General features: G+C 48.2%; 1 protein-coding gene across 3 annotated transcripts in view; it reads left to right on the forward strand.

The window, feature by feature from the left end:
• KAZN (kazrin, periplakin interacting protein) overlaps window positions 1-24,042 on the forward strand; it is a 217,010-nt gene that overhangs the window by 178,628 nt on the left and 14,340 nt on the right. For 2 of the 3 annotated variants that reach the window (XM_028740582.2, XM_028740581.2), the window contains exons 3-6: window positions 15,604-15,740; window positions 18,194-18,364; window positions 20,708-20,897; window positions 23,529-23,659. In XM_028740582.2, the coding sequence (XP_028596415.2) occupies window positions 15,604-15,740; window positions 18,194-18,364; window positions 20,708-20,897; window positions 23,529-23,659 (629 nt within the window). Of the gene's footprint in view, window positions 1-15,603; window positions 15,741-18,193; window positions 18,365-20,707; window positions 20,898-23,528; window positions 23,677-24,042 lie in introns of all 3 variants that reach the window. The other variant, XM_077931416.1, reaches the window with a different exon arrangement.

A 24,042-nucleotide genomic window follows, 5' to 3' on the forward strand; every position in this document is an offset into this window, starting at 1 on the left:
CTGCCGTGCGTCATTTTTACGGGGCATCGTCACGATTTCCGCCTATGTTGTTCGTGGTGTGCAGAATACCTCCGGGTAGCTAAAAAAGAACATTTTTTTAAAATGCTGGAACAGCAACTCCTGGAAGAATGTGAAGGAAGGAAGCCTCTTCTGAACATGATTTAATGCTTACCAGGGACTGTAAAATGAAATGCTCCAGCTGTTCATGTTTAATAGGGACAGTTTTGTTTTCAGATCCACGTCTCCATTAAATCGCTGTCTCCATTTTTGCTTTTTGGAGGAGGGCTGGGATTTTCTTGGTTCAAATTGTTGCGGTTGCTGCTACTCAAGGCTCCTCTCCCTCTCCAGCAGCTCTAGAACTGCCTTCCTCAGTCAATGCCCTCCAAATGTTGCTGCACTACAACTCCCATCAGCCCCAGCAAGGATTTCAGGCAGGAGTCTCTCCCAGCCCTAGTGGGAGATGCCTGGGATTGAACTTTGAACCTTCTGCTTGAAAGGCAGACACTATGCCACTAAGCTATGGTGGTTAGAAAACATTTCTCCAAACTTCTCTTTGAAGACCCTCCCTCCATTGCTGCGGCCACATTTAACACAGGGGGTTTGCCAAATTGCTCTCTGAAGTGCCTTTCCCCCTGTTAAAATTTTCTGCAGCTGCATTTAATGGAGGTTGCCTCTTACCTCCCCCCCTTTTAAACAGCTCACCTGGACTGCTTGCTGCCTGCCTGCCTGCCTTCCTTCCTTCCTTCCTTCCTTCCTTCCTTCCTTCCTTCCTTCCTTCCTCCCTCCCTCCCTCCCTCCCTCCCTCCCTTGCCTGCTTGCCATTCTGTCATCACACTGGAAATGGTGTGGCCACCTGCTGCCAGCCACGTGAACTTCAGCATGACAACAGCATGACATTTTTATGTATATAGGAAGATAGTCAAAAAGACAGCCCTGCATCTGCTGCCATATCCCTGGGATCTCCAAGTAGGGCTGGAAAAGACCTTGCAGAGCCATTGCTAATCAATGTAGACCATACTCTGCTTGATAAACTAATAGTGTATCAAGCAGCTTCCTATTTTGGGGGTGGGGCTGTAGTTTAGCATCAGAGCATGCAGAAGGCCCTGGGTTCAATCCCTGGCATCTCCAGCTAGGACTGGGGAAGACTCCTTGCCAGAAACCCTGGAGAGCTGCTACAACTCAGCGTAGGCAGTAATGCACTAGATACACTAATGGTCTGACCCCAGTATAAGGCAGCTTTCTGTGTAGCATTCCGTATGAGCAAGATTCTGTCCTAGATTGCAGTGATTTGCTCTTAGAAGGAATGATGCATTGGGGGGGGGGGAGCTGTTTTTGATACCTGTCTTTGGTCTCTTGAGAAAGGTTGAACCAGAAAAATCAGAGCTGCCTAAAAGTATTCTGGTTGTGTATCTGACTAAGAATGGGAGTTGAAGATTTTGCTCCAGACATTGCTGATTTGAAGTTGGAAAGGCCAACTTCCTTTCTTCCTTGTCTTCCTGGGACAAGCTGGCCCCTGAAATCATGTAGTTCACTTCCATGAGCCTTCAGCAGGCAAATGCCTGAGGTTTTTGCAAGGGACACTTGTTTGTGGCCTGTGTTGTGGGAATTGTCCTCTGGGCGGTGGATCTGGGCACTGTTGGATCTTTCTTTCAGGCTATGGATGAGGTCCTTTGGGATGTTGTGATTCTGTATCTAAGACGCAACGGGGTCCCAGGCTGCTCGCCCATTCTTGTTCGTAGCTCTGACTCCCAGGTGCAGCCCTCTGTGACCCTGGTTCATGTCAGACTGCTTCCTCTGGCTCAACCCTGACAGCCACGTAATTAAGTTTGTAGCTGAAGTGAGATTTGAAACCAGCACTCTTCCAGCCTCTTCTGATTGCAACCAGAGTGGCCACGCTGCATAAATTTAAAATCAGATTCTTGGATAGGATTTGCCGCTGAATTCCATTTGCCACTGAATTCCATTTGCCACAATATTTCAGCATTGGGTCAAGGCGTCACCCATCATTTGGTGACTTTGTACGCAAGGCAGCTGCATACAAATACATAGTCCCCTAATAGGGCCAGGATCCCCAGGTGTGTGAAGAACCTCTATACACATTCATCTGTAGCATGCAAGGCCCGTTCTCATTACAGCTGAACAGGTGACCAGGGGTGTGTGGCTGATGTGTACATTGGCACTTGTGGTGGGACTATGTAGTGTGACTCCACAAGTCCCGTATCTGTTGGATGAGCTCCTGAGAAATGACCTACCTATGGCTACTAGCTACTAGCCTGCACTGTCAGGGGCAGAATGCCTCTGTATATCAATTGCTGAGAATCACAAATGGAAGGTTGTCCGACCTCTCAGAGACATCTAGTTGGCCACTGTGAGAACAGGTTGCTTTGGCTTGATCCAGCAGGGATGTTCTTAAGTTCTTAAGAACTTAAGAAGTTTGGAGCATGGTGGCCCAGGAGAAGACCTCCTAGTGTTATGAGAGAGGGAGAAAAACCTACTCACTTTCTCCATGCCATGAATTTTATAAACTTCTAGCTTGTCTCCTCTTTCTAGCATGTTGCCTTTTCTCTAAACCCCAAAGTCCCAAATGCTGCAATCTTTCTTCAACATTTCTTCATTGCTCCACTCCCATTCTTACATTCTTAAAAAGTGAAAGGTAGACATGCTAATGAATACAATTAGATGAAGGCAGGTGAAACTCCTGTTAACTCCGTTCTGAAGCTTTATAAAAGCACTGGAGTGATAAGGTAATGAATGCTGTTAGAGTGTGGGTGTGAGTGAGCATGGGATGCTCACATCAACAACCTTTCTCATATATATTGCTTGATTTTTTAAATAAAGAAACCTAAGCTATTTACGGTATGTGTGTGTATGTATATGTATTATGTATGTATATGCAGGTATTTGTATTTGAGCTTGACCAACTTTTGTGACAGGTTAGCAAGACTCCGTCCCCATCAAGAGGTGAAACACAGATTGAGAAATTTCATGAATTTGGCCTGTCCTAGGGGTAGATATGCTACTTGCAACGAAAAGAGGGGAGGGGAGGACGATGGCATTCCATTATGGCAAAAACGTCCATGGGCCACAGTCCATTTTACCAGATGCATGAAGGCTTTTTCTTCTAACTCTTAATTTAAGACGCACCCTGTTGGATCAGACCAAAGGCCCAACTAGTCCAGTATTTTCTTCTTGCAGTGACCAACACTTGATGGTCCAAGCAAGGGGCAGGTCAGTAGTCTCAGCATTCCAGGCAGAAAGGAAGACAAAGCAAGGATCAGCACCTTGGAGAGGGACCTGGGTGGTGGTTTCAGGACTCTCAATAAAGAACCCCTGAGAGATGGCCAACCAACCTGTGTTTCAAAAAATCTCCAGTGAAGGACAGCCCATCACCTTCCGAGGGAGTCCTTTCCACTGTCAAACAGCTCTCATCAGAAAGTTCTTCCTCATCTTTAGCCAGAATCTCCTTGTAACTTGAATCCATTGTTTTGGGTCCTACCCTCTGGAGTAGCAAAATACAAGCTCGCTCTGTCTTCCATGTGACAGCCCTTCAGATATTTGAAGGTGCCTATATCACCTCTCAGTCTTCTCTTCTCCGGGCTACACATACCCAACTCCCTCAACCTGTTTTTCGTAATGCTTGGTTACCAGACCCTTGATCATCTCAGTCTCCCTCCTCTGCACATGCTCCAGTTTGTCAATATCCTTCTTAAACTGTGGTGCTCAGAACTGGACACAGTACTCCAGGTAGGGTCGGACTAAGGCAGAGTAGAGTGCAACTATTACTTCCTTAGATCTGGTTACTATACTTCTGTTGATCCAGCCTAGAATTGTGTTAGCCTTTGACTAAAGTTAAGCTTGTGGTCTACTAGGACTCCTATATCCTTTTCACATGCACTACTGGCAAGCCAGGTGTCTCCCATCTTACATCTGTGCATCTGATTATTCCTGCCTAGGGGGTAGAACCTTACATTTGTCCCTCTTAGAATTCATTTTGTTCGTTTGGACCCAGTTCTCCAATCTGTTAACGGTCATCTTGAATCCCAATTCTGTCTTCTGCAGTATAAGCTACACCTCCCAGCTTGGTGTCATCTGCACATTTGATGAGCATCCTCCCAATTCTTTCATCCAAGTCATTTGTAAAGAGCCTGGACAACACTGGGCCCAGAAGAGAACCCTGTGGTGTGCCACTTGTCACATTTTTCCAGGACGGCAAGGAACCATTGGTGAGCACTCTTTGGATTTGGTCAAATCCACATAACAGCCTCATTGCCAAGCCCTTTTGCACTGAGTCTGTTAAAGTCTGCTGCCTTTTCCTGCAGTCGCTGGCTTCTAAGCACTGGGGTTTTAAGTAATGAGGATGCTTCCTCAAGGCTCTTCTAATCCCCCAATGAGTCTGCTTACCAGTCATTGGAATCTGTTGGCAGAGATCTCTTCTTGGGGCACAAGGAAGAAGATGTGGGCTCAGCTGACTGTGGCACCACGTGGTACGGATCAGAGAACAGCCTCGTCTCCTCCTCAGGGCTTCTGTCATTAGAGGACTCTGCCATTACCAGGAAGGAGAGAAGCCTCCATCCTCATGGATGAATGAACTCAAAACTAGACCATTCCAGCACTTACTCTCCTGCAGTCAGTTTAGCATTTGTCCATCTGGGGACAATCAAGCTGTCTTGCAAACCATTAGCTGGCGGATGTTTAAGGAGCATTGTTTGTTTGGCCCTTCACATTTCAGATGCTATTTTAATACATCCTAATAGTACTCTGTTGTATCGTGGCATTATGCCCCTTGCTATTATGTTGTCCTTTTTATACCCCAAAGAAATCTCTGGCCCGTGGAGAAGCCGACATTTAATAATAAAGAAGAATTAAAAAACAACAACAACCACATCCTGGCACTTTCCGTTCTTGAGGCTGCGTATCTTTAATAAGCGTTTCGCTGCTGGTGCTGCAAGTTAATCGCTGCAAGATGCAGGTGGTCACCGGCCAATTGCAGGTTGCAGTTTCCATTCCGGTACCGTGGGAGAATGCTTTCGTGGGAATCTGCTGCACACGGCCTTGTGGCAAACAGCCACACTTCGAAAGCGATGTGACGAGGGCCCCCACAATTGTGTTTCCTTCTGTCTACAAGTTAAGCAGCTGGGAATGTTGTGGTGCCTTGAAAGGCTAAATGTTTCTGCCTGAGATGCAAATGCAGCTCCGATGGAGAGACGGGCCAGCTCGTGCCAGCTCATGATTTTATTATGATTCCACTGCTTTAAGCATGTGTAACTGAATCTGGCACACATTTATACCTTGTAACGGCCTTGGCTCCCACCCAAAAGCAGACCACAGAGGCGTTTACGTGTAAGTAAAGAAGCAGACTTTTAATATAGCAGTCTCACGGCACTGGCTAGGAAAAAAACACAGATTCTATTCTGGGTGATTTTACAAGGGAGTAAGCAACAGGAAATCCAAGTCCAAGAGCAAAAGCCGAGGTTCAAGAGTCCAAGATTAGCAGCAAGAGTTCCCAGGCTGTGTGACAGCTAGGATGTCGTTCCAACAAGGTACCCCACCTCCCTTGCATTTTACTGAGTTAGATAGCTCAATGGTCTGACTCTGTAGAAAGCTGCTTCCGTTTTTCCTATTCTAACAGCTTTTCGTTCAGAATCATGTGGACTGGAACCTTACTTTACATTTAACAGAAGAGACCACAGCTCAGTGGTAGAGCACCTGGTGCCAGGTTCAATCCCTGGCATCTCCAGGTATTGCTGGGGGGAAAGAACCATGTCCAAGACCAGGCTTCCTCAAACTCAGCCCTCCAGATGTTTTGAGACTACAATTCCCATCATCCCTGACCACTGGTCCTGCTAGCTAGGGATCATGCGAGTTGTAGGCCAAAAACATCTGGGGGGCCGAGTTTGAGGAAGCCTGTCCAAGACCCTAGAGAACCACTGCCAGCCAGTGTAGACAACACTGGGCTAGATAGACCAGTGGTCTACTCAGTAGAAGGCAGCTCCCTCTGTTCTACCTATGATGCTGGAAACAGACAATGAGGAGTGGCAATCAACCTTATATGAACATAGGAAAAGCCCTGCTGGGTCATCGCAAAGTTGAAGAGTTGGAGGAACTGAACATGCCATCAGTTCAGCCAGCAGAGTGGTTCTGCTTCCCTTCTGCCTCATTTTCTGAATGAAGTAGGAATTATGAGGACAGGAATTTGATCACTAACACTGCATTAAAGACTAGTTAGAAGGGAGGGAGGATAGTTTCTCATTGGAACTAAGTAAGGAGTTAAAAGCAAGGGAAGGCAACTTGTGACTCTTGTTGGACTCCAACCCAGCCAATGTAGCCAATAGTCAGGCATGATGGGAGTTGTAGTCCAGCAATATCTGGAGGCCCACAGATTCCCCATCTCTACCTTCATCTGTGGCAACACTTGCAATTTCCTGCGACTCATTTGAAATCCAAACTTGCTGCCATTTGCTTCACCGTCCTCTCACTGTTCAATCATCCTCTCTCCCTCCACTCATCAAACTGGATTTGGACTGAATGCCACAGGTAAAGGTAAAGGTAAAGGGACCCCTGACCATTAGGTGCAGTTGTGGCCAAATCTGGGGTTGCGGCGCTCATCTCGCTTTATTGGCCAAGGGAGCCGGCGTACAGCTTCCGGGTTATGTGGTCAGCATGACTAAGCCGCTTCTGGCAAACCAGAGCAGTGCACGGAAACGCCATTTACCTTCCCGCCAGAGCAGTACCTATTTATCTACTTGCACTTTGACGTGCTTTTGAACTGCTAGGTTGGCAGGGCAGGAGCAGGGACTGAGCAACAGGAGCTCACCCCATCGCGGGGATTCGAACCGCCGACCTTCTGATCAGCAAGTCCTAAGCTCTGTGGTTTAACCCACAGTGCCACCCGCGTCCCGAATACCACAGAGAGGACGTCAAACTCTCTTATGACTTGTTGCTATAAACATAGAGGGTGTCGTATGGAACTGGGAGGTGTGCAGAGGAGGGCGACCAAGATGATCAAGGGCCTGGAGACCCAGGTCTTTTCAGGAATGGTTGAGGGAGTTGGGTGTGTTTAGCCTGGAGAAAAGATGATTGATAGGTGATTGATAGAACCACTTTCAAATATCTGAAGGGCTGTCCCATGGAAGATGGAGCAAGCTAGCTTGTTTTCTGAGGGTAGAACTAAGGGAGTCCAGTGACAGAAAAGGAGATTCCAGCTACACATTAGGAAAAACCTTCTGACAGTAGGGGCTGTTCCGGAGTGGAACGCTCTCCCTTGGAAGGGTGGACCCTCTTTTACTGGACTCCACAACTCTAGGGACGCGGGTGGCGCTGTGGGTAAAAGCCTCAGCACCTAGGGCTTGCCGATCGAAAGGTCGGCGGTTCGAATCCCCGCGGCGGGGTGCGCTCCCGTTGCTTGGTCCCAGCGCCTGCCAACCTAGCAGTTCGAAAGCACCTCCGGGTGCAAGTAGATAAATAGGGACCGCTTACTAGCGGGAAGGTAAACAGCGTTTCCGTGTGCGGCTCTGGCTCGCCAGAGCAGCGATGTCACGCTGGCCACATGACCCGGAAGTGTCTCCGGACAGCGCTGGCCCCCGGCCTCTTGAGTGAGATGGGCGCACAACCCTAGAGTCTGTCAAGACTGGCCCGTACGGGCAGGGGTACCTTTACCTTTACCTTTTACAACTCTAGGAGCTTCCAGCAGAGGCTGGTGTATTAGGGCAAAGGGGGCTTTGCTCCACCAATCTCAATCTGGGCTTAGCCTGTCACCCTCCTCCTCCTCCTCCTCCTCCTCCTCCTCCTCCTCCTCCTCCTCCCTAGTCTCCAATTGGCCCTCCTCAAACTCAGAGAGGGGAGGGGAAACAGAACTAGAATTAGTTGTCCCTGCCTGCCATTGGCTGCACTTCCGCCTGCCATTGGTTCTGGCCCCGCCTACATTTTGGCCTCCCTGCTTTCCCGGCGGTCCTAGCAGGCACCAGTTTCCACCAATCAGAGATTCCTTACCAATACAGAATCCAGCGGAAAGATCAAATCGTGGTGCTTTCTCTTCCTGCCCCTGCCCCCAAGAGATCAAACAAGGGGCAACTCCTGGTTGCTTACATCCCATTATGCTCCTTCCCTTTTATGATATTCTTGTGTGGTTTCTCTCCCCCTCCGAGAGGCGAAGATGAAATTGATCTGACTGCGTTGGGCACGTGGATTCCTTCGCAGCCGTTTCCATGGCAACCGTGGCTATGTTCTCCCTCGTGGGACCTGCTAACACTTCAGACGTTGCAGGTGGTTTGGAAATAAACACCAACACCACCCCTTCCCCTTTCTCCACCCCCCCTTCCCAGCCCTCACAAGTGCTTCATAGCTGCACTGAGGTGTGTTGAGATATGGAACAAAAATGGCAACTACCCATTATGGTTAAATACCCATTCAGAAATGGCTCCTGCTCCTTTTCCTGTTCAGTTTTACTAGTCCAAACCAATATGTATACATTCAGGTATTCATATGTTACTCCACAGAGCACTTCCAAGACTGCTCTGGGGTTTGGGGTTAGTGATGTCACAGGTTCTAGCCAGTGGGTGCCTTCCACAGCCACTTTTTCCCTGTCCAAATGGAACCATCCCAAAACCTTGCAGAAATGGTTTCACGGAGCTCTCCTTGGGACAAAAAAAGCAGGTGTGTTGCCTCAGATCCAGGAGGGCAAATGTGGTCCTCATGGACTTTTGAGCTGTCTCTCAGGACTCTCCCGCACTGTCCAGAGCCACATCTTTTGCCTGACTTGCACCCTCCTTGAGTATTTTCTGCCTGGCTGGAATGTGTCCTTGGGCTCTGATAATGCACCTTGCTTGCCCTGGTGGAGGACAGAGAGGGATACATGTTTGTAGAAAAGTAAATTTCACATTTATGGCTCTGCCCAGGCATTTCGCCTCTGAAAGGTTGTCCCTTGGGACAAATGGTTGTCCCCTGGGATGAAAAAGGCTCCCAACCCCTGGTACAGAACTAAGGCGATGCATTTTCAGACCCCTTGAAGCATTGTGTCTGTAATCACAGAGGTTAGATGTCTTCAGCAACCATTGCAGGATGTCTTCTCAACAAGACCAGCATCAGTATTGCATACCCTCCAACATTTATCCAATGTAAATAGGGGTGTTCTATACTATCATTATTATTCTACACCACTCATCTGACTGGGTTGCCCCAGCCACTCAGGGCAGCTTCTGACTAATAATAATAATAATAAACATTAAGCATTAAAAAACTTCCCTACTTTGGGCTGCCTTCAGATGTCTTCTAAAGGTTGTATAGTTACCGTATTTTTCGCCCCATAGGGCGCACCTAGTTTTTTTTTGGGGGGGGGGGATAAAGAAAAAAAATTATTTCCCCCCAGGCGCGGGGCTGGGGCAGGGGAATCCCGAGCTTCCCCCAACCCCAGCCCCCAGAACAGGCAGCTCCCCACAAGCCATGGGAGGGCTCCCGCGGCTTGCGCAGAGCTACCCGAAGCCCGGGCGCGACTGCTCAGCACGCCTGGGCTTCGGGGTGCAGGCAACTCTCCGCAACCCGTGGGAGCCCGGCGGGAACTCCCGCGGGCTCCCAAGACTTGCAGATAGCTTCCTGAAGCCTGGAGAGTGAGAGGGGTCGGTGCACACCAACCCCTCTCGCTCTCCAGGCTTCAGCGAAATCCTGCATTCGCCCCATAGGATGCACACACATTTCCCCTTCATTTTTGGAAGGGAAAAAGTGTGTCCTATAGGGCGAAAAATACGGTACTTATCTCCTTGGCTCAGAGGTCACATAACTCCGATGAAAACAGGGATGTCGTAAGGAAAAGCGGGACATTCCAGGATCAAATCCAGGAACCTGGATGACTTCTGTAAATCCAGGAATGTCCCTGGAAAATAGGGACACTTGGAGGGTCTGGTATTGCGTGGAACCGATTCAAAGGCAGACAGAGGAATTTAGGTTTGCACAATTGAAAGCGGATTAAAGCGCTCTTTCGCCCCAGTGCAGCAGATCCGCTCAAAAAAAAAGAGAGAGAGAAACAGACTTTTTGCATTTAGGAAATTGATGGGGAAATGTGTTGAAAAGTGTGGAATGCCCGGATAATTAATGTTAAGATGTGTAAATGTCCTGAAAGCAAGCCAGGAGTGATGCTTAAGTTCCCTGCAAACAGATCAGAAAGCATGCTGGATGAAGACTGTATTATAATCCAACCTCTGCGTAAGCTTTGTGCAAGCAAATCAGAAGGAATGCTCAATAAAAAGGTCAGCTGGAGGAGCCCTCTCTCCATTCTTATTGCTATCGAAACCTCTAAGTCAACTCTTCTTTTTCTAAACTACAAAGATCCAGGCACTTAGCCTTTCCTTGCAGAGAGCCTCTGCCGCCACTCCTTGATCCCGTCCCTACACCTTCCCCAGCTCTGCAATCAAACCGAGCCCCCGGGCCACGTCAACAAAAGAGCATCAGCCTAACAGCCAGCCGGCACTAATTGGCTTCTCTCCAGTTAAAGCTACTCTTGAAAGCTTGCTCACTTCGGCTGTCTTCACGGGGTGCTAGGCGGTAGGGGGTCCACAACCAGGGTTAAGTCAGTTTTGCCCGGGTCTGTTTCCTTCATTGACAGAGGACCCGCAAAATAAATTCTGCACCTCTGCAAAGAAACGTCAGCCCACTTGAAACGTGGAGCGTCTCTCTATGTGGGAGATTTTTTTTTTCTTTATGGAAATTGACATGGGACCTAATTAAATGGCACTGAGTGTGGAAGACAAGCTGATTCCACCCAGTTAACAAAACATGGCTGGCTGAGGACTTGAGCCAGATCACAGCAGCAGGGAATTGCTTCGGACAGAAGCATCTCTGGCTGCGTATAAATGACGAAGGCAGCTCGGCGCGTTTGTGTGTGTGTCCCTGTGGTCATGCACTGGCATACCATCAAAATATGTAAGGAGAAAGATAACGGATGCCTGGGAAAGTTAGGCCAGATTGCCGGTTGCCATGGATACCGGATGATATTTTCTCAACTGTTTTTGCAAGCAAACGTCGCTGGCGGGTCCACATTCCTGCTTTCAAAGAAAAGAGATGCGGGCAGAAAGCCGAGGCAATGCGAGGGGAATGAACCAGTGAGATAAACATACATGAAGTGACTAGATCTGAACTGTTTGCTTGGTTTATGGGATTTGGGTGTTTTGGTTGCAGAGCCAGAGAGTTCTGGACAAGGAACGCCGCAGGAGAAGGAAAGTGGAAAAGGCGGGAAGTGAGGGAAACAGAAGATCAGAGAAGCTCCAAGAAGATCCCTGTACAGTCATACTTGGGAACTCAAACAGAATCTGTTCCAGAAGTCTGTTTGACTCGCAAAGCATTCGACTTCCAAAGCGTGGCTTCTGATTGGCTGCAGGAAGGTCCTGCAGCCAATCAGAAGCCCCGTCAGACATTCGGCTTCCAAAAGAATGTTCAGAAACCAGAACAGTCACTTCCAGGTTTCGATCATTCGGGACCCAAAACGTTTGAGAACTAGGCTGTTTGAAAACCAAGGTACAACTGTACTCTTTTCAGCACCTTCTAAAAACATTTTGTTTAGGCACCCTCACCCAGACATGTAGACTGCTGAGATGTGTTTTGATTTGCTTTTAGCTTACCGTCTGTTTTAATATTTTTTTTTGTTTAAATAGCTGTTTTTACCCTTTTAAAAACTGGTTTTGTTTTGTCATTTTTAAAAACTGCTTTGATTACTTCACACACACACACACACACACACACACACACACAATCAAGCAGTCCCACTGAGCCACACAGCCCTTTCCCCAGATGCCTAGGTTTACTGCTGGCTATCTTACTATATGCAGCATATAGTGAAATGCTGGAAAACCAGGGGTAGGAGTGTCATAAAGTCTTGCTCCGTCCTACTGGCATTGCTGCCGCCTCCTCCTCCTTCTAAGGATGGCATCCTCTGTTGCTAGTCACCTGAGACAAGAGGAACCTATGCTACATCCACCTTAGGTCCTCAGCTGTGGAACACTTTGCTCACCTGCCCACCTCCCTACCACTAGGAACATAGGGAGCTGCTGTATACTGAATCTGACAGCTGGTCCATCTAGCTCAGTACTGTCTACACTGGCTGAAAGCAAGTTTCCAAAGTTTAGAGCTGGGCTTCCTCCCAGTCCTACCTGAAGATGCCGGGGATTGTATCTGGGGCAATCAGCGTGGACCAAACAGCTAAATGGGACCAGCGACCTGACTTGGCTTAAGTCAGCTTCCTGCGTTCCTGTACCCAACCCATAAATTGCTTGGGACAAATGTCTTCCAAAGCAGCTTGGGGAGACATTCTCCCTCCTCCTTAGTGCTCATAAATAATATAATGTCAGGTAGCAGCTCCGTGGTTTGAATTCAAAGCAGCTGAATGCTTTGGAGATGGCCCTCGAATGCGAGGTTTGCCAGTAATGGGCGCTGCTTAGGGGAAGAGACTTGGCTTAAGATAGGGGGGTTGCTTTGTTTTGTTTTAGTATTTCCTGGGCATGAGTGGCACACTGACGCAGGGGCCTGGCACCAGAAGGAATTGACTGGAGCTTTCTGGGACAGTAAGAACAAACAACGTTAAGCTCCAAGAAACAGGGCTGCCGGAGCGTATCATTGGGGGGTGCCTGAGGGGCTAAGACGTGGGTGTGGATTTTTTGAGGGGGCTCAAAGCCCAGCACCGGGCAGCCCGGTGCTTCTCTCCCATGCATCAGAGTAAACAATGTCCATGGGGAGGCGCACTGGGCTGGGATGCCTGCATAGGGGGCCCTGCCAAGTGCATCATCAGCCGGGCGGGCAGGTGAAAAGGTGGCGCAGGGTAGCCCTGCTTGGGGGTCACTCTGGTGCTGTGGGCTGCAAGGGTTGGGGTGTTATGACCACCTCCTTCACCACCGCCCCCAGCTCCCTGGAAGAAAGACAATACATAAATAGCAAATAGACACCCCCATGCATTTATCCAATCTATTTATACGCCATCTAAAGCTATCATTCTACAGCCAATCGATTTCCTTGGGCAGGCCCAACTTCCAGCGTGCCAAGGGGGAAATTATCGCAGTTGAAATTGGTCCACTTTTTTTCTTCTTTCCTGCCCTTCTCCTAACTCAACAATAGCTCCCTATCCCCTCGCTTCCAACTTTAGCATGTGCACACCCGGCTCACACTACTTTAGAGGAGGCAGGGGGGGACGATGTCCTTGACATCCTTTGCCTTGCGCTCTGCATAATCTCAGGTGACCCTCGGACAAACCAACGCAGTGCCCAGGCACTTTGAGACAGCGGCCAGGTTCAAAGGCCAAGCTTGACTCATCACGAAACCGTCCTTTTAAGCTGTTCTGTGTGGAGGGAACTCTAGAAGGCATATAATTATGGGAAGGGGGGGAAAGAGGAGGACAGACTGCTGTTTTCAGGCATCTGCAACACTCAGAGCTCAAACAGTAAGTGGAGGCAAGGAGTCCTTGCAAAGGAAAATTGGGGTGGGGAGCCCCAGACAGCAATGCCTCTTAAACTGTTCCCAGACTTATGGCAAAAGATAAGAGGATTTTTCTCTCTCCCTCTGTTCCTTTATTCCTCTCTTCATTGCTCTACCCTGCATGGCTCTCCTCCTGAATTCTGGTTTAATAAGAAGACTGCCTTGGATTAATTCCAGAGTGGCAGCATCACACATATCGGAACAGCTTTCCGTTGCATAAGATACAAGACAGACCACTGGTCCACGTAGCTCACTATTGTCTACACCAGGGTTTCCCAAACTTGGGTCTCCAGCTGGTTTTGGACTACAACTCCCATCATCCCTAGCTAGAAGGACCAGTGGTCAGGGATGATGGGGCAGGGGTCTGTCCCAACCCTACCTGGAGATGTCAGGCATTGAACCTTGGACCTTACGCAGGCAGCGCAGGTGCTCTGTTCTTGAGCTATAGCCCTTCTGTTAAAAATAAAGAAAGATTCTAGTCCTCATGTTTCTGATTGAAGAGCTGATTTGAATAGGAAGTTGCCTTATACTGAGTCAGATCACTGACGCTACACTCTACACTGACTCTTGCTGATCTGCAAGAGGGATTCTAGCATGTACGGGATCTTTAGATCTGCACAATGAAAAGTGAGTCAAAGCACAACAAATCTACTGTTTCTAAACAAAAAACAAAAGGGCTTTATGAGGTTTGGAAATGCACCCGGGAATGCACTGAAAAGTATAGCAAGTGAAGGATTAACGGGAAGTTGTGCAAACACCCTGCAAGGGAATGAGTGCAAGATGAATGTTCATTGTGGTGTAAGTGTCCCGTAGACAATCAGGAGAAATGCTCATTGAGAGCCAGGCATAGTCTGACCGCTGTGTGTGCTTTGTGCAAGCAAATCAGGCTGAATGCTCAATCCACAGGAAGACACGCTCTGGCAGCGTCTCTCCAGGGTTTCAGTCTCAGGGGTCTCTCTCAGCCCTACCCAAAGATGCTATTGGGGACCTTTTGCATGCCAAACAAATACTACCGCCTTTCCCTGGCTCTTCCTCTGACTCTTTGCATCTTTTATTCCTGCAACTTCCCCCATTCATTCATGTGTGTTGATTCTTTTTTAAACACACTACCCAGAACTCCCCACTCCAAAGCGATCTTAATGGGATTATACAGGTCTATTGCACAGAGGTTCCTTTTCATTCAGTGTTTTAAAGACGCATTGCTTTCACAGTAAGACACCGTGCAGAAGTCAACTTGGAGTCCCCAGCGAGTACGACTGCCTCAGGTCTGCTTTTTCGTGCACACAAGGTTGCACGTGCATGAGTGGAACGTCACACAGGATGTCACATTGATGTGTACACTCACATCAGGGGTCCGAGGCAGTGCGTCGCTCAATTGCTCATGTGCATTTGCGGTTTCGAGCTATTTATTTCCGTTCGGCGAGATTGAACAGTGGCAAACTTGTAGGTGGGATGGCAGGGGAGGCGGCCGTTACGACTGGCTGCTTTATATTCCAAGGATATTGGGTTGTATCAGAGTAGGCCTACTGGAGTTAATGGAAAGGACATACTTAGGTGCATTCATTTTGGTGGGTTTTCTCCGAGTAGAACTTACTTGGATACAACCCCTCTCCTTCTTCAATCAAAACGTAAGTGTGAGTGATGTATTTATCTCTGGGGTGCCTTTCAAAACCCGTGATTGCAAATTGCAAACATGCTTTCCAGTTGTTCTTAAACAACAATGACAAAGCAACCTGAGGAGATTGCAACTAAACATTAGGATGTCCTAATTTGGGTGGGGAGAAGAAGAAAGAAGAAGAAGAAGAAGAAGAAGAAGAAGAAGAAGAAGAAGAAGAAGAAGAAGAAGAACAACAACAACAACAACAAAAACAACAAAAACAAAAACAACAACAACAACAACAACAACAACAACAACTTTCTGGTGGTAAGAACTGTTCAGCAGTGGAAGGTGTTGGACTCTCCTTCCTTGGGGGTTTTCAAGCAGAGGTTGGATGGCCATCTGTCAGAGATTCTTTAGCTGTGATTCCTGCATTGCAGGAGGTTGAACTGGATAACCCTTGGGGTCCCTTCCACCTCTCCAATTCTATGATCCTGTGAGTTCTTCCCATATCTCCCACCTGGTAGTTCTCAAAACCACCCACCTGTCTCTTCCAGCCATGAAAGCTGATCGGAAGCGTTTGAAGGGGGAGAAGACCGACCTGGTGAGTCAGATGCAGCAGCTCTACGCCACCCTGGAAAGCCGGGAAGAGCAGCTACGGGACTTCATCAGGAACTACGAGCAGCACAGAAAAGTAAGGATGGATGCCTGGGTGGTGGGGGAGATTTGACATTGGCAAGAGTGTTGGCCATGGAAAAGGTTGCTTGTGTAGAATGGGCCCATCGATGGTCTGAGGAAAGTCCCAAGGGCCAGATAGAACGGCCTGAAGGCCAGCATTCGGCTGATGGGCCTGAAGTTTTCCACTCCTGTAGTAGGGCAATAAAGAGTGATAATAACCAGTCCTTTGAATTGAGCCCAGAATCAGATAAGCAGCCAGTGCAATTGAAGTCACTGGATGTTCTGTGTTATTTTTAGCTCTTTGGCTTGTTCACCTGTCTTTCACAGGTGGCTGTCATCTTCTCAGCGTTGTCTACCCTACCTGGCAGCACCTCTCCAGGGTTTTAGGCAGAAGTTCCAGGCATTGAACCTCTTTTGTCCCTTACAGGGGCTTACTTTGGGGGGCGGGGTGAGTTGGAAAGGGAAAGAAGGAGTATCGGGATTATACCGCATGCTCAGGTGGCAGCTACCACTGCTTGCCAGTGGCATCTCCTTCACCCCATACTGGGCCTAAATGCAGGAGGGGAGACACATCAAGAATGTCCATGCAAAGTGAGCCCACCTCTGCCCACCAACCAGCCACAGGTGCATCCTTTGCCCAGTGCTGGGGCTTGCTTTTTACAAAGAATTTAGGGGGGGGAGAAAGGAGCGGTGGGGATATCTTCACACACTCCAGCTGCAGGGATATTTGAGGTTTCCACATTGTCTTCCATATGAGGCAGCTGAGGAATGGAAGAGCAAGAGGTTTGAATACAGTGAGAAAGGAGGGAGACTGAAAGGGGGAGAAGTGGCTGTTTTAAACAACAGCAGAAGTTTGAGCAAAGCAGGGGTGTAGAAACACTGAGAGGGGAGGAAAGTGGTGGTTTCAATCGATGGCAGAAGTTTGAGAGATGGAAAGACACTGAGGAGAAAGTGGCAATTTAAAACAAGGTTTGAGGAGAGAAAATGTCTTTAATCAACAGCAGAAGTTTGAGTAAAACAGGTGGTGAGATACTGAGGGGGAAGTGGCAATTTAAAACACGGTTTGAGTACAGCAAAAAAGGAGTTGGAGAAAGATCTGGTGGTAGCTATTGAGTGCTCATTTTTGTGTTGTAACTATCTTTGCTATTTCTCTTCCTTAAAACTTTAGGAATATCCATCCCTGTTTTATTCAAACCTCTGCCATTGTTTAAAACTGCAATTTTCTTCTCAGTGTCCTACCACCCCTGCTTTACTCAGACTTCTGCCATTGTTTTAAACCACCACTTCCCCGCCCACTTTACAGGGAAACTATCACACAAAGAAAAGTCCTTTCTTCACCTTTTCTTAACCACCACCAGCCCCTCCTTTATCTTCCTGTCCTCTTTGCCTTCCCTTGTCCCTCATTTAGTACCTTGGGAAACAGCCAACGAAAGCAGTTCAAAATGGCAATTTTGTGCAAATACAGTATAAAGAAATAACTCAAAGTAATAAATCATCTGTAAAATATTAAACATTTTTATTTTTATTACGTACTTTTATTTTTATTAGCAACTTTTAAATTAAAAGCTCATCATAAATTCAATAGAGAAGGGGAAGGGGCACAGGGAGAAGGGAGGGGTGGGAGAAACATTTTACAATGTATGAGTACTAATACTCATACTAATGCTAATTACTAACTGTAATTACTAATCACAGTTGCTGGTGTTATGGCAGGGGTCTACCAGAACCTCCTCTGGCACCAGAAAAAGGAGAATGGAATAAATATCCCCTCAAAAATCCACAATTTATGAGAGACTGGTTGCTCTTCCTGGCTCAGCCTCTTCTACATTGAATGCTCCCTCTTAAAACATGCCCACATTTCATTAGATGCAGGATTGGACATTCACCTTCACACCCAGTCTGGAGAGGCTACAAGAGCTTATCTCTGTGACTGAGCACAATAGATGTACAGTGGCACCTCGGGTTACAGACCCTTCAGGTTACAGATTCCGCTAACCCAGAAATAGTACCTCAGGTTAAGAACCTTTCTTCAGGATGAGAACAGAAATCACGCAGCAGTGGCGCAGTGGCAGCAGGAGGCCCCATTAGCTAAAGTGGTGATTCAGGTTAAAAACAGTTTCAGGTTAAGAACGGACCTCTAGAACTGATTAAGTTCTTAACCCGAGGTACCACTGTACTTTTTTTTCTCATCCGTGGGGCAACTGATGGGTGCCATGCCTGTACGTTTTTGTGGCCCTGCCTCTTTTTTTGCTCTTGTTGATGTGGCTGCCTCTTGCCACACCCCCTCCCACAGCCATTTTGCACCTTCCTCAACATGTCAAATGTGCCCACTGTTTCCCCCACCCCCACCCCAAGAGATTGATAAGGATGGGGAGGAGATCAGAGACAGGAGGAGGGTAGGAAAGCAGCTTAAGAGCCACCCAGCCTCCCTGCTTCGGTTCCATATTCTGACTCTCGCCCCAACCGCAGGAAAGCGAAGATGCGGTCAAAGCTCTTGCGAAAGAGAAAGATCTGCTGGAGCGGGAGAAGTGGGAGTTACGCCGGCAAGCCAAAGATGCCACGGACCACGCCAGTGCTCTTCGGTCGCAGCTGGACCTGAAAGACAACCGAATGAAGGAACTGGAAGCTGAGCTAGCCATGGTGAGTGTCCCTGCGCCCGCAGGCCTTCAAGGTTTCTCCAGAGGGCTTCCCCCCCAAACTCCCCATTTATTATTCCCAGACAGACAACGTTGTCACCCTTCCCAGCTCCCATACTCCATACGAGAAAGCACACGCTAGCCATTTGTCACACTCGGCATCCACCACGTTGGCAGTTTTCATCAGGAGATGACACAGATCCACCTAGCATCTGGGGAAACCCAGCCAGATGGGTGGGGTATAAATAAAAAAATATTATAAATTATTATTACCCTCTGCATAAACTTTGTGCCAGCAAATCAGGATGAGTGCTCAGTCTGGACCACTCTGGGTACTCTGTAGGGGCCATCTGCCCTGTCTTCATTGAGCATCCATTCTGATTTGCTTACAGGGCAGTTATACAATGCTGAGCATTCATCTTGTACTCGTCCCGATTCGCTTACGCCAGGCTTCCTCAACCTGTGGCCCTCCAGATGTTTGGGGACTACAACTCCCATGATCCCTAGCTAGCAGGACCAGTGGTCAGGGATGATGGGAATTGTAGTCTCAAAACATTTGGAGGGCCGAGGTTGAGGAAGCTTGGCTTACACAGTGTTTGAATGTTTTCCTGTAATACATTCCCTCTGCACTTTGCAATGCATTTTCTTACCATTTCTTTTTTAAAAGTGGCTTTCTTGTACACGGGTGACAGAGCACTTCAGTCCACTTTAATTGTGCAAGCCTTAAAGTTCCATTCTGTGCTTGAGCACACACCACCGCCCTACAAATATTGATGGTTTGGGGCGGGGGTGCCCAGTAATATTTGGTGCAAACAGTAACTGGCACCCCAGACACAAGAGAAGTCCATTGGGAGGGAAGGGTTTATGTGTTAGAGACCTCCAACTAAGGGCTTATCCACACTTAGTTTTTACCCCACTCTTTCCAGGTCTATGCTTAAAAGCTCAATGTCTGAGCATATCATCATTGTTTGCCCTTGAGCTTTCCCTGTGAAAACCTGCTCTTTAGTGCTCACTTAGAGCATATGTCAATTCAAGTTTTCCGGGAGCTGTTGGTTGCTCTGATTGAGCTTTAAAGAATGAGATTTCACAGAGAAAGCTCTGGAGAAAAGAGAGAGAAAGGTTGCTTGGACATGGAGCTTTAAAGTGTTGGCCATGCCTGGAAAGAGCAGAGGAACAGTAAGTGTCAATGAGCCCACTCTGCATTCACACAGTGGTTTATTCCATTTCCCCGATGTTTCCCTGTTAATTTATGCATTATATTAGAGCTTTTACATGGCATAAAAGCCACTTTCGGAAAACTAATGGAACATGGCGCATGCTTAGCATTCATTCCTGTGTTATTTAATTCCAGAAATAATCCATTTACAGTTCCCTTAACCCAGAAAATCACAGGAATAAGTGATGCAAGCATATACAGTTTTTTCCTGCCGTTTTCATGGAGGAATTGGAGCAAGGCGGACAGAAAGAGTGAGGGAGAAGCAACAATGTCCAATGACATTTGTTGTTGTGTCACACCACACCCACTGGTGTGAATGAAATGTAGCACAACGTCATGCCATTATATCAGTCCAACAGCCACCGTTTCATATAAACAGAACAGAAGCACTAGAATCACAGTCGGAAAAACTAACGCAGTATTGCCCACACCTGAGTGTACCCCCAGCTGTGCTCTGAGAAGCCCCACTGAAATGAATGAAACACCTAGGTTAGCGTCAGGGACTGGTTGGACACAGAGGAATGGTGGGAGGAACCAGCTGGGGAACCCCCAAGGGAAGAAGCTCAGAGCCAGGGGATTGGTGGTGGGCAGCGAGAGAAGACTGGGAAGAGGTGATGTCGGAAGCTGAAGAGGTAACAGGGCTTTGTGAGCAGGGAGAGTTTGTAGCAGAGAGAAGTCCAGGAACGGAAGCTGAAGCTGACTCAGGTGAGGGAGGCAGGAAGCAGAGATGTATCAGGCTAGTGAAGAGTCACTGGTGTCTCCTCCTCCTGCTGGTCTCCCAGAACCAGGAGAGAGATGAAGAGGGCAGTGGAGAAGTTAGCTTCATGCAGGCACCATCTCAGATTGCTTAGGAAAAACCCTGAAGAGGAGAGGACTTAGGCAGCTGTGAGAAGGTGGGGACCTTCAGTCTCAGCAACTGCTTTGCGGGGACAAAATATGCCAGATATGAGTTGCTGTGCTCATTAGGCCTGACACTCCTGTGCTGATCCTGTTTTTGCTAACAAAGAGTTAACTCAACTTACTTCCTGTGATTTACTGCTGGCTCACTTCCCATGGACTGCAATGGGTTTACCCCTGAATTGGGGCTAAGCACTGACGGCAACCCTGTGTGTCTCCTGCTGCTTCTCTCAGGCAAAACAGTCCTTAGCAACGCTGACCAAGGATGTACCCAAGCGGCATTCTTTAGCCATGCCCGGAGAGACGGTGCTCAACGGAAATCAGGAATGGGTGATGCAAGCCGACCTCCCGCTGACGGCTGCCATCCGACAGAGCCAGCAGACGCTGTACCATGCCCACCCCCAGCACACGGTAGACCGTCAAGGTGAGTTTGCTCCCCTGTCTCTACCTGCGACTCACTCCACCAACACCACCCCTCCCCGGTTCTCTTCTCAAAGGTAGCACAGGCGATATGATACAATATGATACGATACGAAACGATAATCTTTATTGTCATTGTCCCATACAGAACAACAAAATGGAAAAAACTACATCAGACATTCAAAAACCAACAAGCCTTTTATCCCAACCATCCCAGCCTGGTTAGCCCCTAAAAACTCTGATACCCCATAATTGAATACAATATACTCACATAGAGACTACCTTACACTGCATTTAAAACCAAAATCACATTTGGATAGAAACTGTTTCTCAGGCGGCTAGTCCTAGTCTTTATAATCCTGTACCTTCTTCCAGAAGGCAGAAGCTGAAAGAGATCATCCTGCGCTATCTCTGCAGATTTCTTATGGCACCTGGAAGCATAGATTTGATCCAAGGTGGGAAGAGTGCACCCAATTATTCTCTCCGCAGTTTTTACAACCTTAGACAGCATTGTTTTTCCCCTGACCATGCAGCTCCCAAACCACACACACAGACCATAAGTTAATACACTCTCAACAGTACAATGGTAAAATGCCATCAACAGGTCCTTTGAGAGATTATTTTTCCAGAGGATTCTCAGAAAATATAACCTCTGCTGTGCTCTCTTCCATACTTTCTCATTTCTCATTCTCATTACAGCAGCCCTGTGAGGTAGGCATAGGTGTGACAGGGAGAAGGAGAGAGGCTAAACCCCACTTCCCCCAATGAGCTTTGCAGCAGAGCAGGGATCTGAAGCTGGGTCCAGCAGGGGCGTGACCTCCTGCACCCATCCGGTTGAATTTTACACAGCACGCCCATAGGACTGGTGGTGCCATCCGGGAAGAACTTTGGCAGAGGTGACCAGAGCCCCACTCAGCAGAATGTGGAGGATGGCCCCCAGCAAGGTTGGCTAGTCACATTTCAGGGACTAGGCAGAGGAGGAGGTGGAATGGTGGAGGCTGCCTCCCCATCCTGACCCTTCCAGAGAGGAGGAAGAGGGAGACAGTATAGGTTTGCAACAGGGGTTTGTGGGAGGTTACAGCTCAGAGGCAGATGAGGGGGAAAGCTGGGAAATAATGGGAGAGGAGGAGGAAGAGGGAGAAATGGAGTGACAGCTGACTGGCACGCTGTCATTAGAAAGCATTCCAGACCCACCATCTCCTAATAGTAGGAGAGCAAAGAGCTTGAAGGCAGAGGGCACTTAGCAGCACCCATCAAGGAGGTGATGATGATGAATGAGGAAGTGGGAGAGACGGAGGGGTGGAGGTTCACCCAGGACAATACCATTATCCAAGAGGCTGGGTTCTATAGCAGAGGTCAGCAAACTTTTTCAGCAGGGGGCTGGTCCACTGTCCCTCAGACCTTGTGGGGGGCTGGACTATATTTTTTAAAAAGAAAATGAATGAATTCCTATGCCCAAAAATAACCCAGAGATACATTTTAAATAAAAGTGCACATTCTACTCATGTAAAAACACCAGGCAGGCCCCACAAATAACCCAGAGATGTATTTTAAATAAAAGGGCACATTCTACTCATGTAAAAACATGCTGATTCCTGGACTGTCTGCGGGCCAAATTTAGAAGGCGACTGGGCCAGATCCGGGGCCCGGGCCTTAGTTTGCCTACCCATGTTCTATAGCCTCTCTCTGTAAAGACTGAAATAAAAAAGGACTGTAAGAACCTTTTCCTTATCTTTATACCTTCCTGGGCACCCAGCCGGGAGCCACTGACAGCATCCTGACATCACATTTGGAAAGCAGTGGAAAAAAGACATACTGTCATCCAAGCAAGGGAGGGAAGGGGCATGTGACCATTAAGTCCAGAGTCAAATATTACTTAACTGCACCACTGTATAGGCTCCCCCTTTAAAGATTGCCATGCAAAAGTCCACCCACTGTATAAAGCACAGCTCAGGAGTAGGGTATTTTGCTTTGCATGCAGAAGGTTCCATGTTCAATCCCTGGCATCTCGAGGTAGGGATGGCAGAGAACCCTAGAGAACCGTAGTGTAGACCATCCCCTAGACTCAAATCAAGACAAGCATTTCAAATACTGGAAGGGCAGAGAGACCTCAAGGCCCTTTATTGGCAGACTCCATCATTACTGGGCAGGGAATCATTTGACTAAGATTGGGGGGAGTCAGGAAATGGGCCTTGTGGTTTCTAGTAAGGGTCCCTCTAGTGCTCTCACCATCGTTCAGTTTATTAGGTTGGATTCCCTGCTGCCTGTGCCACTGGGGACACCTGTCAAACGGTAGGCCAGATGCCCCACATCTGCCCTTCCAGAGGTTGCTGGAATGCAGACCCCATCATCCCTGAGCATTAGCCAGGCTGGTAGCGGCTGACGGAAGTCAAACTCCCAACATTCAGAAAGCCACAGGTCCCACAGTCCCTGCAACCAAGTTGGAGCTATCCAAGGTCCTGAAATGTCAAGCCTGCTTGAGCGTTCCACCTGCACAGAAAACCCCAGTCCTGGAAGGCAGGTGCTCCCAGAGAGCCAATTCAGTGCCTCGAGCTTCCTTGAGCCCCAAGGAAGCTTCCGCCCGCAGCAAGTACAGCGGAGACTCACCAGCCCCTCTCCGATGCTTGCCTTTCAGCGGTCCGCGTGAGCCCGTGTCATTCCCGACAGCCTTCCATCATCTCTGATGCGTCGGCAGCAGAAGGCGACCGGTCGTCCACGCCGAGCGACATCAACTCCCCGCGGCACCGAACGCACTCCCTCTGCAATGTAAGGCGCCTCTGCAGGTCATTGGATGTTCCTAACACTGTTCTAACACACTTGCTTGCCTTGTTCGCTTGCACTCAAGCAGACTCCTGTGGTCGGATGCTTTGCTGCTGCTGCTTCTGCTGCTTCTGCTTTGTAATGTTGGCTATGTTCTCTCTCCACCGTCAGAGACTGTATGGCCCTGAATTCCAGTTCTTGGGGATCCCATGTGGGGGAAAGCTCCGTTGCACTCAGATCCTTCATGTGGGCTTACCTTTGGGGCCTCTGATTGTTCACTATGGGAGCAAAATGCTGGACTAGATGGGTCTTTGGTCTCACTCAAGTGCTCCCTTCATATTTTGGTGCATACAGTAAATAAATAAATAAGGGCAAATGCAACCTGCAAT

The sequence above is a fragment of the Podarcis muralis genome, chromosome 7 (assembly GCF_964188315.1).
Source record: "Podarcis muralis chromosome 7, rPodMur119.hap1.1, whole genome shotgun sequence".
Taxonomy (NCBI): Eukaryota; Metazoa; Chordata; class Lepidosauria; order Squamata; family Lacertidae; genus Podarcis; species Podarcis muralis.